At 37.1% G+C, this 16,305-nt stretch overlaps 2 protein-coding genes across 6 annotated transcripts; one reads left to right on the top strand and one right to left on the bottom strand.

Annotated features, from left to right (window-relative positions):
- Positions 1 to 752: 752 nt before the first annotated feature.
- On the bottom strand, positions 753 to 9,587 carry LOC108672925 (splicing factor ESS-2 homolog). 4 transcript variants are annotated; one of them, XM_018160690.2, is made up of 8 exons: positions 9,502 to 9,587; positions 5,184 to 5,391; positions 4,550 to 4,854; positions 3,839 to 3,950; positions 3,149 to 3,332; positions 2,478 to 2,654; positions 2,099 to 2,303; positions 753 to 1,683 (listed from the first exon to the last, which is right to left on the bottom strand). In XM_018160690.2, exons 2-8 carry the CDS (start codon positions 5,367 to 5,369, stop codon positions 1,176 to 1,178), a joined length of 1,677 nt encoding a protein of 558 aa, XP_018016179.1. In that variant the 5' UTR covers positions 5,370 to 5,391; positions 9,502 to 9,587; the 3' UTR covers positions 753 to 1,175. The 4 variants fall into 4 exon arrangements, with proteins under 4 accessions (XP_018016179.1, XP_018016177.1, XP_018016181.1 ...); XM_018160688.2 differs by having other exon boundaries at positions 9,482 to 9,587; XM_018160692.2 differs by having other exon boundaries at positions 9,524 to 9,586.
- A 326-nt stretch (positions 9,588 to 9,913) lies between these two features.
- LOC108672924 (S-phase kinase-associated protein 2) lies at positions 9,914 to 15,209 on the top strand. 2 transcript variants are annotated; one of them, XM_018160686.2, is made up of 7 exons: positions 9,914 to 10,587; positions 12,148 to 12,274; positions 12,439 to 12,532; positions 12,788 to 12,924; positions 13,195 to 13,459; positions 13,714 to 14,016; positions 14,589 to 15,209. In XM_018160686.2, the coding sequence occupies exons 1-7, from the start codon at positions 10,015 to 10,017 to the stop codon at positions 14,776 to 14,778; spliced, it is 1,689 nt and encodes a 562-aa protein (XP_018016175.1). In that variant the 5' UTR covers positions 9,914 to 10,014; the 3' UTR covers positions 14,779 to 15,209. The 2 variants fall into 2 exon arrangements, with proteins under 2 accessions (XP_018016175.1, XP_018016176.1); XM_018160687.2 differs by lacking the exon at positions 9,914 to 10,587 and adding an exon at positions 10,875 to 10,893.
- Positions 15,210 to 16,305: the final 1,096 nt, after the last annotated feature.

Consider the following 16,305-nt stretch of genomic DNA (forward strand, 5'->3'; position numbering starts at 1 on the left):
GCGCTGTGTAAAACATGAGAGGATTATACTTAGAAAAATGCTCCACTAAATCAACTGATCTTACGGTGAAACGTACAGATCAGAAGCAGTCGATGATACGAGTTAACAGGAAAACAAGAAACTATCATGAAGCACAATAGTGGACAATTGTTCGCAATAACTCACGGAGCTGTTATAGGACAAAGCAAAACTGGAGTAATGCGCCGGCTCAATTGCGCTCATGATAGACGTGTGAAGCGGCTGTATCGTCGTCATATTTCATCAGATTTTCCTCATTGCAATGCGAAATTTTCAGTGGTACAGAAAAACCTACAATGAATAGAGCAAAATAGAAGGTAAAGATTACATGGACAACGCTACACGCACCACTTCCACACAAAATGAAAGAAAAGCAGTAATAAAATTACAAAGAATCACAATTACACAATTAAATTAATAAAGGATCCTATTTAGAGTAATTGAGGACTTCATTTAAAATAATTGAGAGTCCCAATTAAAATAGTTAAAGATCTCAATCCAAATGATTAAGGATGTTATTTAAAACAATTGAGGATCGAAATAAAAGAACTGAGGATCCGTGGGGTCGTGAGTCCCCAAGACAGCCCGGCAGGACGCCCGTAGCAGCCCCTCTGCGGCACTCAATGCTCAACAATCCATTTTATATCCATTTAATCACAAAATATTATTGATGTTTACGCGATACCGCGACTTCTGATACGTGAATTAATTTGGAGGAATATTTAAACATGTGATGTGAGAAAATATTTCATTTACATAAATATTACACGATGGCCCGTGACACGACACTCGGTCAGGAAATGACTTATAATTGATAAGAATAACAGTATTATGTTCCAACTTACGATAGAAATGGGAACAGCTAAGTAATTGCTTCAATCGCAAGCAAATATAGAAGGCATATAACGTGGAGAATTATTAATATAAATCAGTAGAAGCTGATGATTAATATGAATCAGTAGAAGAGTAAAGCGCACTGGTGATGGAATCAAACAAATGAATTCTTGTAGACAATATACAGCAGAAAAGTTAATTTTATTTCAAAATTCTCCGTTCTAGCCATGGCTCACATTAATACGAAACATTACATTGCATTTACGCATCATTACTATTAGGTAGTACCTACATTAGATAGTGGTAAAATATTATTATATACATTAAAAGAAATCAGCTGCAGTGGGGCGGTTGCCGGCAGTCTTAGGCAGCTGCAGGAGGCCGTCAGTTAAGGAGTCAGCGCCGCCGCGGTCAGCTTTAGGAGTCACGCCAGACTTTGTCTTGGATGGCAATAAACTGGGCGTTGACCGAGCATTTTTGATTATAGGGACGCTAGGCGAGGGCGTATTGAAGGCGTAAGTGGCTTTACTTCTGTCACTGCGACGCAAGGATGGCGTACGTAACGACGCGGAAGATTTCAATGGAGAAGGAGTGTATGAAGCTCTGAGTGTATGATCAGTGTTTTGGCGGACACCGAGGCTGGAGGACAGCAGACGCCGGGCTGCAGGGGACATGTTGCTCAGACGCTCACCGGCCCAGTGTTCAGACCCTGACCGGCTGCCCGTGACTGCAGGGCTCAACAAACTGCAGCGCGCCGCCATCATCGCCTTCATCTTCTTGTCGCGCTGCGCCAGGCTCGCCTTCTCGTTCAGCTCCAAAGCCAACTCATCTCTGCCATGCACGACACCAGAATTATCATCATCACTGATATAATTAAACTGATGTACAATCCTTTACGATGGTACTTTTTTTAACTGTTCAGCATAGGTTTATTGTGCTGTGATGAGTGATGACACTATATTGATAAAACTAAATTAAATAATTCTTTCTTGATCCCCAATTTTCAACATTTCAAAGAAACTCTTGTTCTCTCCCGTTTATAATAAAATAGAGTATCAGTCAAATATAGAAGCAATGTATGCTAATTGAAGCATGGTTTGGAGATACTCTAATCAACAAAATTCATAAGATTCAATAACTTATTTTGTAATTGACACTATAAACTCAATGCCATTATTAAAATTAAATTGGAAGTTATATTCAAAATACGGAGTACAAATAAGCGACTTGGCAAGTAATTGCTCACCTCGCTGGCACTTTGGGTATAGAATAAGACGGAGCTGAAGAGGATGAGTGCACCAAGGGCGTGGCGCTCTTGTCGAGCATGAAGGGCGTGCCCTCGACTTCACCCCACGTCATGAGGGGAGACTCCTCTACTCCGGGGGCCGGGGAAGCGTCGCCAACGAAGCTGTAGCCACGAATTTTAGGCGTGTCTCTTGATAATTCCCGGCCTGGAAAGAAGCATGGACGAAATAAATGCCGGGAACTCTGGGCATAAACTGATACTATGTTAAAGATTAAATTAATTATACATTATATTCAATGAGTCATGTGACACACGATTAATTATACATTGTATGCAATGAGTCATGTGGCACACAAATATACAACACAAAGATCCTTACCATCAATGCCAATTCTGCCCTCCTTCTTGAGCGACTGGACGGCGGAGGCCTCTAACACAGTCGCCTGATTGATGGGTTTTACGAACGGGTTTGTGCTGAAGCGAGTGTTTTTGTGCAGCACTTCCTTGGGGGCAGCTCTTGCTAGTTCAAGCTCTCGTGCCCGACTTGTATGGTGCTCTAGGATAAAACATTTAATTAATAATCATGACCTAGAATGGTGCATCAAAGTTGGCAGAATTGCGGACTTTGGGACAAATATTTATAAGATAATGTCATAGTTTTATCGAAAATTGTATAAAAAAAATCAATACAATACATCAATTTGTGAGAAAAATTTATCCATAGCTTCATACTTGTGGATCTTTAACCAGGAACAAATTATCAACATTTATACATTTTTTCAAAAGGAGACTGAAAATATCAGATTTAAGTTGGTTCTATAGTAACTCTTAAACATTACATTGGCATGGATCAATTCCAATCAGGAACATACAGGCTGTACATGTAATGTTTCACAAGTTCAATTCACTACTACCTAACTCACCATCAGGAACATACATGATGGAACTGAACGTTTATCATGTACAATTGTTATCATACCAACTCATCATCAGGAACCTAACTTTGGAACAGAATGTTGATCATGAACAGTTCTCATCATCACAACTCACCATCAGGAACATACATGATGGAACTGAATGTTTTGTATGTCCAGTTCTCAATAGCCAGAGGTTTCTTAGCTTTTTCTTTTTCTATAGCTTGAGCTTCATGGTCTGAAGAAGGCAAGGCTTTCATGGAGAGATCAGGAGCATAGGTAGCGTTGTGAAGAGCCTCTGCATTAAACATCCAAGCTTTCTAGAACATAATAAGCAGATATAATGATCAATGTATTGTAATTCATTGCGAGTTTATACAGAACATTTTTAAATTTCAATTTGCAAGGACATTTGAGTTATGACATCTGATCGTGTATGTTCCACTTAAATTCTTTCAATACTTCATTGTAAAATAGATTTCACCATAAAAGTTTTGAATTTAATGTAACATATATTTTACAGGTTTTAGAGAGTATAGGGTCAAAGAAACATCACTATAAATCTTAAATTTGTGTATTTCATAATAACACACAAGCTGTAAAATACCACCACCTGCTGGGAAAATTAGGCAAATTAAGTATGGTTGTCAAAATGTTGACACTCAATGATTGTTCATTTGCCAAGTTGGTCATCATGTACATCTGAGGCCAAGAAAATAAATAACTTTCTCAATTATTCTACAGTTTTTCTCTTGCTTGCTGTTGATTGCACATCAGATAAACAGTAAATTGAAAAAAATGAAGTATTTTTTCTGTACAAACTTACCTTTTGTATGAGTTTCTGTTTGGCATCTTCAATGATTTGTTCAAAGCTGTCGTCATCTTCACTTGTGTTGCGGGCCAAAAACTCGTCAAGAGACAATTTTTTCTTGTCTTGCCTTCAACAGAATAGCAAAATATTAAATATCTTTGAAGTGGCAAAAAAGTCAATTATAAAATCAATTTTGGAACTTTTGAACATGTAAACAATTCCATGTGAATTAATAGTTGAATTACACGTGTTCTATAAGTGTACAACCACTACTTTCTATTCCTGCTAACAAAGGTGAGCAGGAATACAAATTAAGAAATGTATTCTAAATCTGAATCACTCCATCAAACTCAAATTTTACAGCTTGAGACAAGTTTATAGATATAAAAGGAACTGTGTGTTATAATTTTCTGATGCTATTTCATGTAAAAATGTACCTCCCATTTTTATGCATTGAAAATCCAAGTGAATGAATATTTTTATTTTTTTATCAGTTTCATCCAATTTAATCTAGAAGAAGATACCAGCTTGAAGAATTATGAAAGTAAATAATTTAAATCTAACCGAGTGTATTAGGTATCAACTTTATACATCATCTGACAAAAGGAGGAGACAACGTTCAGCATTAAAAATCTTTCATTGAAAATAAATAAAAATGAAATGCTTTACAAGAGAGGGTGTAATATGTTAATCATTATTTTTAAAGAAAATTATTAAAATTCTTACTTTTCCTCACTTTTGTGGCCTGTATTTGGACCAGCACCTCCAGGATCATCTCCATCACTGCTGATATTGCCCGCTGTAACTTTCTTCCTTTTGTTAAGTCTTGCCTGTGGCTCAGGCGTGTCAAAAGTGGCAGGACTGTCATCGAGGGATGCAGGCGTGGGGAGCCTGCCTCCTGTAGAGTACTTTTGATACAGAGACTGAAGACATGCAACATCATTGTTCTCTTTGGCTTCCAGGTAAGCTACCTTGTCTTTCAGGTTCTCCAGATCAGGGAAGAAATCCCTTTCAATGATTTTGCCCAGCTCCTGGTTTAAATGAAAAGTATTATTATTTCATAGAAAAACTTTCTATCACCTTCTTTATATATCCTAAACAAAAATACAATGCAAAATGAAACTGGATTTATTATTGAGCATATCAAAACAATAGTCCAGTAATAGTTCACAGATAAATTGATCATTCTAGCCTTCTTCAGCTTCCAGGATGAAACACTGAAAGTAAGTAAATTGTTTAGCTAAGATGATCTTCTTGATAAAGATCATACATGCATGAATTAGCATAAAAATGCCAAATGATGTCTCAATCAAAAATTAAAGTTAAACTAGCAATAAAGTGTACAACAGTAATTACATACATGAACATAAGTTTCCTCATCCATAACTTTTTTCTTCTTTCTTGGTGGAGGAACAGATGGAGTTTTGAAGTGAGATATCCCTGCATCTTGTGCTTGGGCAACCATGGAGCAGGCATCAGTGGTACGGGACAGAAAGCTACTACTGCTTTCATTGCTCCGAGAGCTCAGCTCTCCTGGGCCAATCATTATTGAAGGAAACTAAACTTGTCTGAAATCAGCACATGAGAATACAAGTTAGACATTCACCAATAGTGTTAAGATGTCACAACTATTTACATGTAATTTGATTAGCCATTACATTTAAAATATTAATTAAGAAAGCAAAATAACTTGTTTCATGTATTGTGGCCAATGGATAATTAAGGAAGGCTAGATCCTTCATGTCAGCTCCTTCATGTGCATAATCAGCTCCAAATATATACATTAAATCTTGAACAAATAAAAGCCAACATCAATTTGTAATTCAATTTAAAATTAAATTAAAAAGCAAACTGCTACCAATCTCTATAAATGGAGCTTTACCTATTTATTTCTATTCTATAGGTATCTCCATTGCATCATAAATCAATATGCACATAAGCCATAAATAAAATGGAAACTTAACAGAACTAAATCCTATTTTTGGTATAAATCATACATCAGTAGCTGGAATAAACATTTGTCATTTAATAGCTCAGCCTGCATGCAGCTATGGTCTTTATTCTCTATTTAGTCATATCAGTAGAATTTGATACATTAAAGCATTATTTTCTTTTGACTTTTGTGTTACAAAAAATGTTATATTCAGTTAGTTTCACTACACTTCTCAATAGTTTGACATTTAATTTACCTTGCTCATAGCACTCTGTTTACACATTTTCTAATTTTTTTAAATGTCTCAATGGAAGCTTAAGGTTTCATAAAACAGCAGAGTACTTTAACCCTCCTGTACTAGCATGGAATATATCTAACTTTAGAGCCACAACTACAGCTTTCCTGCCATTTTCCAAACCAAGTGAGTAAGTTTTGGCCAAATGAATTACCTCCAATCTAATTGTGAATAAAAGTGCACAATTGGGTTAAAATATTTCAAGTGTATTTAAAATTTGTCTATGGGGCCACAAAATGTCAATAATAAGTAGGAAAATTACAATTGTGTGCTCCTGTAGTCATCAGTTAGCAGCTCATTAATTGCTCTTCATGGCCAGGATATGGAATTTATGGCTCAAAGAAACAGAATCCGGGCTTGCAAATCCATAAAACCACAGATCAAAAAAATTCAGTAGCGGTTAAGACAGTAGATATTTTCCTCACTAGCCTCTGGGCATATGGTCAGAAATGTGGGTCTGACCTGAAAACTAATTAATGTTAAGGTAAATTTCCCTAATGCTGATAAGCCCCCTTTGCTTCTATTGTGGAAAAAAATCTGCTCTCCAAGCCTGTGAGCTAGGACCAGATTTTTTAGCTCTATATCAATTTCTGAGCAATCAATCCATTTTTTAAACTATGAATCCTTTTTAACATGCCATGAAAAGTCACTTTTAAACCATAAACTCATGTTTAAAGCCCAAGCACCAACCAGCATACACAAAGTAGCTCAAACTTTTAATTTTATCTTACAAATAGTAACTTATGCATTTATTAGTTATTTAATAGGCTATTTGGCATTCACGTACAGATATGCAACACAAAATTACAAACAAAATTTTTGGGAACTATTACTGTGGAGTGTGCAGGATATTTTGAAGGAACTAGAAAGGGTAGAACTGAACTAAGGAAGTTCAAAATTTTATGGCATAATATATCCCATCAAACAAAAAGATACGAATTTAGTTTCAAAATTATTAATCTCTAATTTTGAGCATGATTTCCTAAAAATTATTGTACAAAAATGGTTTCTTCTATGATTTTTGTAAATTTACAATAAAAATGTATACTTTTTAAAATTATTACCTAAAAATTTAGTCAAGTGTCAGCCACCTATCAGGTTATCATGGATGTTTTTGTCTATTCCATCAGCAGGATTAGAATTTCATCACTTATTACTGATCAATTTTCAAGACATTTGGAACCCACGGTCCTATCATACACTATTGCCAACAATTTGATGAGAGGCAATTCATCTACCATCAGTGCCACATAAGTTGCCACTTTTGAAAATCCCGCTAGAATATATTAGGCTTCCAAACACCAAGAAGCAAAAAATTTAAAGTAACACTTGTGCAAGGTTGACTTATATTTAGACTTTTGAGAAAAAAGTCACTAAATTTCTTTTATTACTCAATCATTTAATAAAATGGAAGTTCTTGAGCTTTGTTGGGAGTGGTGAGATATATACCGGTAGTACTTACTTTTAAATCACCTACAATTTTGGTGAAGGGTACACTAAAGTTGCCATAGCCTGGCAAGGTTATTGCAGTCTTGGCGTGAATAGTGCCTACGCGAGGTACAGTAGAGGAAGCCTCAATTTCATGCAGAACCAACCCTCCAACTTTGGTTCTTTCTTTAACAAATTAATGGAAAAAAATTTTAAATATATCTTTTGTACAAAATAAGCCTAACCCCAAGGAATATATCTTTCTCCTAGCTACCATATTTCTGTGGATTTGCACCATGATTGAATTTTGCGATTGGTAGAAGCTGTACTTTTCACTGCATCAATGTTGGGAGGGTTTTTCAGTGTTCATTCCATTCTACTTTATCAAAAAATGCCCTTCAAGGATGAACTTTCTGCATGAAAAATTAGTCTTACAGATCTTCTGTGAACTAGTCACAAAAAGTACAAGAATCGGCAACAGGCCACAGGCCTACTCTTCTGCGCCAACATTGCTATGTTATGATATGTTGTAACTGGAGGGAAACATTGTAGGAGTAATTGAAGTGATGCTAGGCTGTCTGTGCATATGGTAGCTAGAAGCATGCAGCTGATTGGTAGGAAGTTCATGGCTTAGAATATGCCATACAGGTTGGCTGCAATGATTGAGTGGCAGGGATATAGCTAAGCATATATAGGTGCCATATCTGGATAGATAAAGATGGAATTGCCAGTCCAGTGCCCACTGCTTGGGGTGGTCCTGCTGAGAGGGAGCCATTGGTGAAAAAAGGCAGTGTACTTTGAATCAAGTGTTGCAGATGTCTTTGAGGATCCCTGATGCAGTGCCATCTACTTCTTGATAGAGGCAGCTGCTGCTGGAGAAGTCTAGGTGGATCCATTGGGTGAGAACAGTCAACAGGGGTGTTTTTGCGCAAGGTGGTATGGGCAGGGAGGTTGTTGTTGTTTGTTGTGCTGTCACGCTCGTTGGGAGGAGGCCGGGAGAAGGTACTGGAATAGGGGGAGATGGGCAAAGGGTGGCCAAAAATGCCACCACCTCCATGGGACTGCTCCACAATAAGATGCTGAGGGACGTGGGGAAGGAGAGGCAGGGAAAGAGATGCTGGACGGACTGGAGGGGATCCCTGCACTCCAGGCAGGTGGCACTAGGGGCATGTCTGACCCTAAATGTGTAGGATGCCAGGGAGGGGTGAAGGGGGAGAAGTCCCTGTTGAGGGGATTTTCAGCCTGGATTTGATGTATAAGGCGGCGGGTGGAGGAGCATTGATTGAGACTCAGTGCTGAAGTGTATATTGGGAGCCTGTAGGCCATGCAACCTCAAAAATGTAGGTAGTTTTGGTAGAAAGTAGAAACAGAGTACCTAAGGTCATGCATGAGCTCCCAAATTTTGATCCACTAAGCACACTGTAGGGGATTGATGCGAGCCTTCCAGGAATCCAGGTTAGGGTTGGAAAATAGTCAAAATTACAAAATACAGCATGGGTGTTTTGGATAGCTGTAGGTACGGTACCCAACTTACCAAGATGTAAAGTGCACTTAGTGCAGGCACTGCAGGGACCCCGGACCACTGGCACTGAGACATGGGATGAATATTTCATTTGCAATTGAAAATTTGGAATGCCGACTTGGCTGGATAAGCCTGGAATATGTATTAATTATTAATACCTAGCTAAGGTAAGGACCATTACTGCCATTTACTGGCACTGAAATTGCTTAAATGATGCAAATGTGCAACCACAATCATGCAATCTATGCAAAGCTAGTTTAAATTGCTTTATACCATAGTTGATACGTTTCTCAGTCTCTTAGACATCTCAGTTTCTGCAATCTGCATAGGGGCCATAGGCCTAGCTGGCAACCTGGCATGATGGAATTGATTATAGCTACCACTATACAGTGACAGTGTGCATACAATAATATAAATCCAAACAATTTCCAGGCGCTCAGAAGCATTTCAAGTGTTTATATTAAAATATTTTCAACTTACGGTTAAGACTTTTCGTTTACCTCCCTCTTGGACAGTACCTACATTCATAGTACGTAGAACCCGCTCATATAGGCTATCGTATCACAAACATCTGTGTTGGGGTTTTGAAGTCGAACATGAATACACGTGCGAAATTTTTTTTCCTGTTATTTCATACGTATGAACACTAAAATAATATGTAGATTTCACCCTCATTGGCCTTCAAAGTAAGATTTTATTAAATGTTATATACCTGAATGATGCAGCATCAAATAATACATGCCTGAAATTTTAATAAGAGGTTTATGACATCAATCACAAATAGATCTTTTGTTTAAAAACATTAAACATTATCTCGATAGTCAGATTAATGTAATTACAGAATGATCACCAATTCGAACGATCGGTTTTGGTGTCCCAGCATCTCATACTTATTCACTTTACAGTGACCACCTGTAGTCACGCCATCCGAACCGGGCAGTTGAAAAAGCTTCTGAGAGAGTTCAATATTGTTTGACACCCTTTAAAACTAACTGTTGCAGTTTTGTAAGTAGATGTCGGAAAGCAAGACGGTCCAGTTACCTTTTGAAGGTCTATCTTCCATTAACCGTTATGAATCAAACAGAAATGACTCAGATAATTGTTTAAAAAACCGTACGGCTCATAGGAACAATTATATTTCGGTGTTAGCTGTAACTTCATTAGAAAATATGCAGAACTGTAATATAGGCCAACGTCTCAACAAATCTACTGCAAATTCATGTAAAGAAGATAAAGAAAATAGAAAACGGAAAGCTGATGATTCATCGAACTGCGTATCTAATTGCAATAACACCGGCGAAACGAAGTTGTCAAGCTCCGTGCGATCAGAATGTGCTGAACTTGAAGTTGAAGGCGTCTGCCAAAATCATGGATTTGCAGAAACTATTCCTCATAAAAAGTCTAGTAGAATGAAAAAAGATAAAGCAGAAAGTTCATCAATCAACTCTTCTTCAGCTAATATAAGTCAAGTCAATCACCAAATGTCTTCCATGAATAAAGTCAAAGTCTTCCCTAGCATTAAAGAAGAGATGAAGTTTCATCCCACCTCTGGAATTTCTATTCTGGATGACACTCCAATGCCAATGGTAAGTAACTTTTAAAACTTTTGTTTTTGTATGCAATTAAAATTCTGCATCTCTGTAGACTGTACACTGTTACTGTAGCCTTACCTACCTAGTCCTAACTTCTACCTAGTCAAAGTTACAATAATTATAATCAAACAAAGATAAATGAGTTCTGCAAGATTTCTAAAAGAATTTAAATGATTATGGGTAGTCATAGAGTCATAGTACAAGTGTATGATGGTGTGACCTGCAATATTTTCATAAAAAATATACTTTTTCTAATCTTTCAATGAATACATAGATCTGGATGACACTCCAATGCCAATGGTAAGTAACTTTTAAAACTTTTGTTTTTGTATGCAATTAAAATTCTGCATCTCTGTAGACTGTACACTGTTACTGTAGCCTTACCTACCTAGTCCTAACTTCTACCTAGTCAAAGGTACAATAATTATAATCAAACGAAGATAAATGAGTTCTGCAAGATTTCTAAAAGAATTTAAATGATTATGGGTAGTCATAGAGTCATAGTACAAGTGTATGATGGTGTGACCTGCAATATTTTCATAAAAAATATACTTTTTCTAATCTTTCAATGAATACATAGTATAATATAATAATAAGTACTAAAGTAAAGTACACTTAGTTAGTTAGTAATTATTATATTGTTGAAACTTGAGAAGGTCTCAGGTCTGAAACTGAGTCTTTCCATTACAACTCAGTTTCTATCTTAGGATCAGGTTAGATCAACCAACCCAACTTTCTGGTTGGCAATACTTTAGATTAAGTGCAGCCAAAAAAGGGTGTTTTTTTTCGTTTTAATTATATGTTTTTAGGGGTGTAGATAAAGAATCTGAAATCCGTTTTTGGCGGTTGGCATCGGAAAACCAATTTTTTCCCTGAGGCTCTAATTTGTAAAAAAAAATTGGGCAAAAATTGGCAAAAAAAACCTAACCTAACCTAACCATGGTTTGGTGGTTGCAATGTTGTGGTTGCCTGCAATGTCGTGGTTGCAAGAGTATATGAATATAGGTCACCGAGGCTAAATTAAAAATGCTATAAATCCACAGATATTGGGGCCAAGATTTAACTTGCATTTTACCTTAGAAAATATATAAAAATTGGCATACATAAAAATCGGTTTTCCGATGCCGACTGCCGAAAACGGATTTCAGATTCTTTATCTACACCCCAAAAAACATCTAATTAAACAAAAAAAACACCCTTTTTTTTGGATGCACTTAATCTAAAGTAATACCTTCTGGTTTCTGCCTCCTAGTGATGTGACTTGAAAATCTGTCAAAATTTCTATCTTGTATAAAAAAATAACCAAATTGAAACTTGAAATAAATGAGTAGGTACTTCAGCAGTTGCTTCAAATATTTGTACTTTACAGAAAATCTTGTTGCTTTCAAAGCTGAATTCATATTGTTTGTGTCCTTGAAATGATACCTAGTTAGTATTCTGAATTCTGATTCAATTAACCTAGAACTAGATGTTAATTTTCAGAAAGTTCAGGTTTTTTGTTATCAAAGACAGCATTAACTTAAGTTTGTAAATTTGTAATATATCTTATTCCAGGGTATGGATGATCAGGAGGATGCTGATTTACCAATGTTTTTGAATCCAATGATATTGGGAATACCACCAATTGATCCTAGATTATTTGTTTGCAAAAGACCACAAGTCATACGAGAGCATGGCACTAGTAAGTAAATAGTACAAGTTTTTTAATTTATCTATTTTTGAATGTTTTGCATACTTTTAATGATCTGAAACATTTTTGAGATATCCTCTAATCTATTTAGAATGAAATTTATTTATTGTTATCATCATTAAACTAAAGCTGTAAAAAATTGTTATATTTCTCAGATTTTTTCAATACTCTTCAAGATGAGCATATTTTACAAATCTTCAAATGGCTGCCCAAGCACACACTAATCAAGTGTGCACAAGTCTGCACAAGGTTTGTATACATAATTTGGAAATTTTCATTTTATTAAAAACTATTTTTTATTATCAATAAGGCAAACTAGTTATTTATAATTGTAAGACTCATCTACCAATATCTGAATACTTTTTTTTGTTAATTTGAGATTTTTTATTAAGAGTTAATTGTTTTTATCGATCAATTCCATTTACTGGCTTGATGAAAACATTTTTTCAATGTTTTATATAACATTTCTTCTCACTGGAACTCTTCTCTGTGCTCCTTGGTCAGATTTAAATCAATTGCGCTGGACCACACACTTTGGCGTCGCTTAGACCTGAATGGAAGACATTTGCAACCTGGAATGCTGGGCCGCATTATCCTCAGGGGTGCAAAATATCTTAGACTCAGCAAGGCTGATATTTCAGGTCTGCTTGGTAATAATTAGATATTTATTTGCTCAAGGCAACAAAATTGTTAACATTTGATAAACATATGTTTTCCTATTTTGCTTATTGCTTATTTGAAATCCTCTAAAAAATGTATAACCTAGTGTATTTTTCATTTTAGAGTTCTCAAGTCAGTTTCTATTTTTGTATTTTGTATGTGTTGCTAGAAAAAATCCCATACAATTTCAAAATGGATTTTATTAAAATTTCAATTGCTAAATTTATATGAAATTTTTTCTATGTATACAGGTCCTGTGTTTTCACCAAGCCTCAACTACTTACCTAGAATTGGATCCAATTTGATATTCCTTGACCTGAGCATGGCTGATTGCACCCCTGAGACCCTTGCTGAGCTTTTCTCAGTTTGTAGAAGATTGAAGAAAGTCAGTCTGGAGTTCCTAACTCTCACTGACGAAGTGTTTATCAACTTGAGTGATAACCTCAGCCTCGACACACTCAACCTTTCAATGGCTGTTGGTGTCAGCGCCAACGGCCTCGGCACGCTCCTAGCAAAGTATGAACATTTGTTTGTAATAACTTCCTGGACAATGAGTGCCCAGAGCTAACTTTATAACATCCTTAGAGCTAACTTTGTTTGGAACAAGTGCATGAAGCTATTTTTGTAACAATTACACAGCCTAAATTATAACGACCAATTTGAAGAATACTATCAGGCACATGAAGCTTAAAATATATAGATTTTAGGTTTTCTTCAACAGTTGGAGTGTGAATGTTGTAAAGCAATTCCTAATTCTTTCTTTGCAACAGGTGCACAGAACTTCATCACTTGAACGTCGCATGGACACACATGAGTCAGAACTGTGTGCAGGAGCTGGTATTGAAGGCATCTCCGCGGCTGGAGAGCCTCAACATGGCCGGTCATCGTCGTGGGCAGGTGCGGGACGAGGAGGTGCGTACGCTGTGCATGCGCCTGCATCATCTCAAGGAGCTCGACCTCAGCGACTGCACCGAGATAACTTCTCAAAGCCTGCACGCCATCGCCACCAAACTAAGACGACTCACGGTGCTGGGCTTGTCGCGCTGCTACGGGTTACGTGCTGAAACTTATGAGTAAGTTTGATTTATGGTGAACTAGATTGTTTACCAACATAGGATCAATTTAATTTGAAATGCCATAATTTGAGTTGATACTGTCTCTCAGTATAGTTCATTTTGTTTCTTTTTCTGTTTTCATTATATAATTTTAACCTTGAATCTTCAATGAAAATCATTTTATACTAGAATAAAAAAATTTAAAAGCAGCTGGGAAATTAGTGTTTCTTATTCTGTTTGCGCTTCCAGTGTATTATGTTATGCAAGTATGATATTTCTCTTGAATTACTGGTAACAGGTACATTTCTAATGTAATTTTACTGTTAGCAGTTCTAGAGTATTAAACTACCCTGTAATAACAAATGTAAGTTCTAGTATAATATTCCTGTTTGCCGTTCTATTATCTTTCCAAAGTAAGTATGTAAATCCTCAGGTTAATGAATGAATTCATAAACACCATTGTAATTTTTTAATTATGTTCGAGTGCATTCTCCAAACTCGAATATACATAACAAGCTCGAATACCTTGAAGGTCTGTTATAAAGCTTACGTCGTGATCACAGTTATTATAACGATTTCCCGTGCGGCAGGATGCTGGCAGCTATGCCGCAGCTGCAGCACTTATCGTTGTTTGGGGTTCACGACGATGCCGCGATGGGTGCCCTGAGAGCCCGCCTCCCTCGCGTCACCGTGAACGGTCAGCTCTTCACCACCGTGGCTCGACCCACGGTGGGGCTGCGGCGCACCAGCATCTGGACCATCAGGGTTAGAGATTCCTAATGTTTGGTTGCTCAGTTGGGAGGATTAGTGCCTTAGTTACATGGGCCACCAGATTCAGAGATACCTAATGTTTGGTGCCTCAGTTTGGAGGATTAGTGCCTTAATTACATGGGCCACCAGAGACAGAGATACCTAATGTCTGGTTGCTCAGTTGGGTGGATTGGTGCCTTAGTTACATGGGCCAACAGGGTCAGAGATACCTAATGTTTGGTGCCTCAGTTAGTGGATTGGTGCCTTAGTTACATGGGCCAACAGAGTCAGAGATACCTAGTCTTTGGTGCCTCATTTGGGAGGACTTGTGCCTTAGTTACATGGGCCAACAGTCAGAGATACCTAGTGTTTGGTGCGTCAGTTGGGAGGACTAGTGCCTTAGTTACATGGGCCAACGGAGTCAGAGATACCTAGTGTTTGGTGCCTCAGTTGGGAGGACTAGTGCCNCGTGGGCCAACAGAGTCAGAGATGCCTAGTGTTTGGTGCCTCGGTTGGGTAGATTAGTGCCTTAGTTACATGGGCCAACGGAGTCAGAGATACCTAGTGTTTGGTGCCTCAGGTCGACCATTTGGGTCAGGCATACCTTATAGTGTTTGAGGCCTCAGGTGGACCATCAGGATCAGGGATACCTTGTGTTTGGCTTTTCGGTACTAAGTTATTCATCAGTGATGCTTTAACCAAAAAATTTTTGGTGCTTTTTTCGCTGATGATCCAAACCCGGGCCAAAGTAGTATGACGATGCCCAATGCTCACTGTAAATATCTTGCTTTGTCTAAGATTTTTGTTGCTAATTAATCTCTAAGGCTTTAATGTTTCATCGATAGCGCTGAATTTTTTCCTGATTGTGCTTTGATAGGAACATTAATTATAAAAATTTTACAGTCGTGTACTTGCATTACAACAGAATTATTGTGATGTAATTGGAGCCCTGTTAGGATTGGACTCTGTTCAAAGTGTCATTTACTGCAAAAAACCATAATTGATAATTTAATGACGATGAAACGTACTCGTGTTCGTTGATAGATAAAATTAGAAATTGATCATGTTTTGGGAGCTCTTTGTCTATTTGCAGAATCTGTGTAGGATAATTTATGCGCGATCTAAAATTGTGGCTAATTTTAGTGGGAACTTGAAATACGAAGCCAAATGTAAATGATGTTTTTCAGGGTTTACTAATTTTTGTGCGTAAATTTATTTTGGCTTTTTCCTTTTATGAAGGATAGGTTATGAAATTTGCTTGACATCTTCTCATGACTTGATCAATTCATAATTATATTCCACGCGTTCTACAATTTCAAAATCAGACTTTCTGTTGGTGCTGTCTAATCCCTGCTGAGTTGAGACCACAAATATTTCTGACAATAAGAATGTCTCAATGTATTGAGGCTACAGAGCTAATTCTATTCTGAAGTAGTCTTGACCTTGCTGCTGGAAATTGAAGTAATAATGCACGTTGGTGGTTTGAGATGTTGCTAGTTTGTTGTTACCATCTTTGTTGTCGTTATTTATTGACGTATTACACACGATACTTAGTAG

The sequence above is a fragment of the Hyalella azteca genome, unplaced genomic scaffold, assembly GCF_000764305.2.
Source record: "Hyalella azteca isolate HAZT.00-mixed unplaced genomic scaffold, Hazt_2.0.2 contig2982, whole genome shotgun sequence".
NCBI lineage: Eukaryota > Metazoa > Arthropoda > Malacostraca > Amphipoda > Hyalellidae > Hyalella > Hyalella azteca.